Source organism: Aotus nancymaae, unplaced genomic scaffold (assembly GCF_030222135.1).
Source record: "Aotus nancymaae isolate 86718 unplaced genomic scaffold, 86718_ANA_hifiasm-v0.15.2.pri h1tg000003l, whole genome shotgun sequence".
NCBI classification, from domain to species: Eukaryota; Metazoa; Chordata; class Mammalia; order Primates; family Aotidae; genus Aotus; species Aotus nancymaae.
In genome coordinates, this window is record NW_026988414.1 from 71,833,914 (window position 1) to 71,839,913 (window position 6,000).

Genomic DNA, 6,000 nt, shown 5'->3' on the forward strand with positions numbered 1-6,000 from the left:
GCTTTATGCTCTTCCAGATTGTTCTCTATGATGTTCATTTGTTTTAGAATAAGTCAGTGGTTTTCAAAATTTCTGGCCTCAGTACCCCTTTATATATTAAAAGCTATTGAGCACATAAAAGCTCTTCATATGGGTTATATCTATCAATATTTACCATATTAAAATTAAAACTAAGACATTTTTAAAGTATTTTATTCATTAAAAAAGCAATCATGTTACAATAACTAGCATATTTTTATGAAAAGCAACTATTTTCAAACAAAAATGTAGTGAGAAGAGTCATTTTATTTTTTGCAAATCTCTTTAATGTCTGGCTTAATAGAAGACAGCTGGATTTTCCTATCTGCTTCTGCATTCAATCTGTTGCAATATGGTGTTTTGGTTGAAATAGAAGAAAATCTGGCCTCACAGATACGTAATTGGAAAAAGGAAGAGTATTTTTATAACCTTTTCAGATAATTGTGGATATTCTTTTTTGATACTATAGCAAAACTCAACAAGTTGTAGTTTTTTAAAGGTTTGTTTGTAAAGTGAAATCTGAAAGCATATCCATGAACTATTCATACTTTATTCCATCAAAATTCATTCATCTATCTTGCATTTAATGCATGGTACTAAAACATCACATATTGGGTCATTTAGAAAATATTGGTTCACTGTGTTATGCAAATTCTGCAAATAGCAATACATTTCATTATTCAATATCTAAAAACATATTCATTAATATTGTCAAAGTGTATAAATACTAAGTTCTTAAGCCCATGGTGGCAGGTGCAAGTTTTCCAGAATTCTAATTTTCACTTAAAACTTCAATTTTATCATTGGCAATAAACACTATCCATTGTGTTTTTTGAATTGTCAGGCTCACTTTGTTCATTTTTCTAGAAGATGTCTCAAGAATCAGTTTGTCTGTCTGCCTTTGAACTAACAGTGGTATTCCATGATAAAAACATTCAACTCAACACTCAAACCATCACAAGTGCCTTTATTTAAGACAGCTGTTGGTCAGGCGTGGTGGCTCACGCTTGTAATCCCAGCACTTTGGGAGGCCAAGGGGGCTGGATCACCTGTGGTCAGGAGTTCAAGACCAGCCTGGCCAACATGGTGAAACCCCATCTCTACTAAAAATACAAAAAGTTAACCAGGCGTGGTGATAGATGCCTGTAATTCAGCTACTCGGGAGGCTGAGACAGGAGAATCACTTGAACCCAGGAGACGGGGGTTGCAGTGAGCCGAGATCGTACCACTGCACTCCAGTGTAGGCAACAAGGCAAGACTCTGTCTCAAAAAAAAAAAAGCAAAAAAAACTTTCATACTTTGTATGCAGCTGAAATACTTTATGCATACTTTGCATTTTGTCACATACAATAAGGTCAAGATTTAGTAAAATAAAAAATATTTATTCATTTATTAAGGATGGTTCTGAGTGCAACTGGCTTTTTTAAACTGCAGGTGCATGTCAGTGAATGACTTTACAGTTTGGCACCACTGCCTTGATTTGTGTTAAGGCTCCAGCAGCTCAGCCGTTATTGCTTTTGTGTCCTCAGTGCAAAGGCAAACACAGTGGAAAGGCAAATAATGTCCCATTATGAAGAGAGCTTTGGCCTCCCAGATACCCTGCAAGGGTTCATGGACCACCACATTTTGAGAACCGCTGTACCAGGATATTGGTTTTCTAGAGCCAATGGAATATTTTCTCTGGCCTTTTGAATGCCCTGCTATCTCCCTCCTTCCCTCTTGTTCCAGTAACTTTTCAGAGCAGTATCCCTGCACGGGGTCTGGGTGTGTCTCTCACTCTGAAGCAGCACTTGGACCTTAGGGCCTTCATGAGGTCTGGGGGAGGCAGGCTTGGCCACACACCTGACGGTGCCCTTTTCCCTCAGCTCTGAACCATCACATTCACTCAGTGAAGACTGCCTCCATCGGGACTCTAGGAAGGAGCCGGCCTCCTATGCCAGTGGTTGTTCCCAGTGCCCCCGAAGTGCAGGAGACCACAAGGATGTTGGAAGACTCCGAGAGTGTAAGTTCATGGGGCCATCCGTCCCGCCAGATTGTCTGGGAACATGCCCTAGGGCCTGAGACTGCTGGTCGAGCTGATATTCTGTGCACACCAGGCCTCACCACCCAGAACTATGAAGCAGATACACTCATTCATTCAGTAGATACGGCGTTTTGAGCATCCTTTCTGAGCCGGGAGCTGTGCTGAGGATTTGGTCTGCTTTCTTTTCTGTATCCAGTCATTTTGTTTGTTTGTTTTGTTTTGTTTTTGAGACGGAGTCTTGCTCTGTCCCCCAGGCTGGAGTACAGTGGCAGGATCTCGGCTCACTGCAATCTCTGCCTCCCAGATTCAAGCAATTCTCCTGCCTCAGCCTCTTGAGCAGCTGGAACTACGGGTGCCCACCACCACGCCTGGCTAATTTTTTGTACTTTCAGTAGAAATGGGGTTTCACCATGTTGGCCAGGCTGGTCTCGAACTTCTGACCTCAGGTGATCCAGCCCCCTTGGCCTCCCAAAGTGCTGGGATTAGAGGTGTGAGCCACAGCCACCACACCCGGCCTCCATATCCACTCTTGAATGTCTTAACTTAGCTTTTCACACCAGCCCAGCTACTGGCCCCTCTCTCCACTTCCTGCCACTCCTGCCTGCCTTTTAGTTCTATCCCTTCTGTCCTTGGTGTTCTTTCCTTGGTTTGAACCATCCATATGCTTTTTCACCCCTCAGTTCCAGTTTATGACCTTTCTGAGCAAGACACTGGAGAAGGTGGTACTTGAGTGGTTGCTCTAGAAACAAAAATCACCAGGGTCTCTCTTTGATCTTTCACTCTCAAACTCCAATAAAAATATTTTGCCTCTGAATTTCCAGGGACAGGATTTTCTAAGCAGAAAGCTTGAGGTCCAGAGATCCAGGGACATACCAATGGTGCTGACTGGGGCAGAGACCTAGAAGGGGCAAGCAGCAGGTCTTCTGGCTTGTGGGGTCATTGTGTCCCTGGGAAGTGTGTGTTGGGAGAGAGGCATTGTGCATTATCAAGAAATGGGATCCTAGTGACCTCGGGTACATCCTGCTACTTCCCTCTCTTCTGAGCCAGCCTGCATGTTAGTAGGCCAGTTTTTTGGGGCCATTTGACCACTGACCACTTGAGGCTTTGGCCTCTCCTTTCTGGTCGGCTCCCTGGATCAGGCCCAGTAACAGTGTTCTCTTTTCCATAGAGCTATGAACCAGATGAGCTGACCAAAGAGATGGCCCACCTGGAAGGACTAATGAAGGACCTAAACGCCATCACGACAGCATGACGACCTTCACCAGGACGTGACTTCAAACCTGAGTCTGGAAGTCTTGGAACTTAGCCTTGAAAACAAGGAATTGTACAGAGTGCGAGAGGACAGCACTTGAGAACACAGAGTGAGCCAGCAGACTGGTCAGCGCCTCTGTGTAGGGCTGGCTCCAGGCATGGCCACCTGCCTTCCCCCGGTCAGCCTGGAAGAAGCGTACATCAAGGCAGCTTCCCTTTGCCTGCTGATACTCTGCAGGACTGGGCACCATGGGCCAAAATTTTGTGTCCAGGGAAGAGGCGAGAAGTGCAACCTGCATTTCACTTTGTGGTCAGGCTGTGTCTTCGTGCTGCGACCGCATCACCTTTATGGAGTGTAGACATTGGCATTTATGTACAATTTTATTTGTGTCTTATTTTATTTTACCTTCAAAAACAAAAAATGCTATCCAAAACCAAGGAAGTCCGTGTTGTTCTCCACAAGTGGCTGACATCTGACTGCTTATTCTGATTATGTGTGGAAAGTCATTGAAGTGTGGCTTGTTCCAGGGGTTGCTTGTTTTTTGGTTTTGTTTTTATTTTTTAATTCTGAGTCATTGCATCCTCTGCCAGCTGTTAATCCACCACTCTGAGGGGGAGGAAATGTTGCATTGCTGTTTGTAAGCTTTTTTATTATTTTTTTATTATAATTATTAAAGGCCTGACTTTCTCCTCTCATCACTGTGAGATTACAGATCTATTTGAATTGAATGAAATGTAACATTGAAAAGACTTGTTTGTTGCTTTCTGTGCAGTTTCAGTATTGGGGCAGGGGGTGGGGGCTGGGGGTTGGGAATAGGAAATGGAGGGGCTGCTGAGGTCCTGTGAATGTTTCCGTCATTGTACTTTCTTCCAGAAGCCTGCAGAGAATGGAAGCATCTTCTTTATTGTCCTTTCCTGGCATGTCCATCCTTATTGTCACTACGTTGCAACTGGAGTTTGATTTGGATCTGGTTTTAAAATTCTTGTGTGCAATAGGTGGGTTTGAGGATTTAGCTGCCCTGATGTCTTGGTCCCAGCCTGGTAAGAATGTCCATGCTGAGGTGCTGTATTTCTAATTGCCTGAGTCACAGAGAATAGGGTAAGAGCCAACCCTGCTATGTAAATCAGAGAGCAAGGATGGAGACCCTTTCCTGCCGCTGTTACTAGTTCTCTCTGGGGAAGTTGGAGGTTAAGGAAGGAACTTTGTTTCCACATACAGCCCTCCTCCTCTCTCGTTCCAGTCTTCAGCCAGTCCAGCTCTCTCTTCCACACTTCGCGATCCTTCTGAGAAAGCATTAGCAGGAGTGAGACAAGGCAGAGCTCTGCAGGAAGCAGAGCCCCTGAGGCTTCCACGCGTTTTTCTGAACATTATTTCTCCAGTAGCAAGGGACAGGAACAGCGGAGGCAGCTGCCCCCTCCCCTATCCCAGCAGCTCAGCTAAGCCCTGATCAGAATGAAGCTGCTGGAGGTTTCTGAGGTGGACCCAGCGGCTCAGCCATACATGGAAGCCATTGCCTTTGCACGTAGTACTTAGGTTCTTTTTCTTAAAAAGGTAAGGAGCTGAGGTGTGTGGTGTTTTCATATTAATAATATATAATAGAAAATACAGGACTCAGGCTCAGGCATCTTCCCGTACTCCCCAACAGATCCCCAGAAGACAGTGTGGAAGGCACTGTAGACAGTAAATCGGGCTTCAGTTCAATAACCAAGAAGAGATAAGCTGCTGAAACCACCAGTGGGTACCCCAGGCCACCTGCCTTTGAACTTGGGGCTTTCCCATTTTTATGTCTTAATCATGTTTGCTCTTTTGCAAGTTGAACTCTGTATTTATGATTTGGGGGGGCAATGAAAGGTGCAATGCGAGAACTCCTGCTGCCAAGCTAGCTGGTCACATGGGGGCACGAGGTGGGATTCTGGGAAACCAGTACACTTAAACTGATCCTGAAAAGAGCTGTCCGAGCACTCTGGCCACCAGGAGGGCCAGGTTCCCCAGAAACTACCTTATGCCCAAAGAGCAGGCTCAGTATTTGGGGCACTTCCTCCCACGAACCCTGACGCTTCTGTTACCTCAGGGCCTTGGTACCTGGATACTGCCACAGAATTGGGGCGGGTGGGGGAGGGGCCTGTTTTTAAATAAAATAACTGTTCAAAGTTGGGGGGGTTTTTTAAAATTAAGAAAAAGGAAAGCTATTCTGTATTGCACCTTTTCACAATTTAATACATTTTCTTACATTTTCCTGTGATTTTTGAAACTAAACCATTGTGTGTCCTGTAGTGTCCTAGTTGAGCTGCCGCTCAGCAGCTTCCCCGGGGGGATTTGGAACACCTGTGTCTGTCCTCGCACTGCCTGCGGGAGGGGCCCGGAGGACTGCTGGGACTGGCGTCTGTACACACTTGTTTGGCCTTTTCTGTAGTTGATGCTGTAAACTCTATGGCTTTTTAAAAACGATTTCATGTTTTTATTTAGTATTGGAAATCCAATACACTTTTTTAATCCAATCAAACTCTGGTCTGGTCAAAGAGTTATTTTCCTTTATCCTTAAAAAACAAAACAAAACAAAAAAAACTTGTGTCCCCCTGCTTCCCAGCCTCTAATTCACCTCGCTGTTGCCTTCACAACTGTAAAGCCAGTCATTTACGGGGGACTCAGGGAGGGGTGGCAGGTGAGCCAGGAGGCTGCAGGAGGTGTTCGGATCGTCCAGCAGCGC

At 45.0% G+C, this 6,000-nt stretch overlaps 1 protein-coding gene across 4 annotated transcripts in view; it reads left to right on the forward strand.

Annotated features, from left to right (window-relative positions):
• The window catches only part of NEO1 (neogenin 1), a 249,381-nt gene extending 243,585 nt beyond the window's left edge, over nucleotides 1-5,796 (forward strand). For all 4 annotated transcript variants that reach the window (XM_021667498.2, XM_021667500.2, XM_064382335.1 and 1 more), the window contains 2 exons: nucleotides 1,884-2,020; nucleotides 3,210-5,796. In XM_021667498.2, coding sequence (XP_021523173.2) covers nucleotides 1,884-2,020; nucleotides 3,210-3,293 — 221 coding nt within the window. In that variant the 3' untranslated portion in view covers nucleotides 3,294-5,796. The remainder of the gene's footprint in view (nucleotides 1-1,883; nucleotides 2,021-3,209) is intronic.
• Nucleotides 5,797-6,000: the final 204 nt, after the last annotated feature.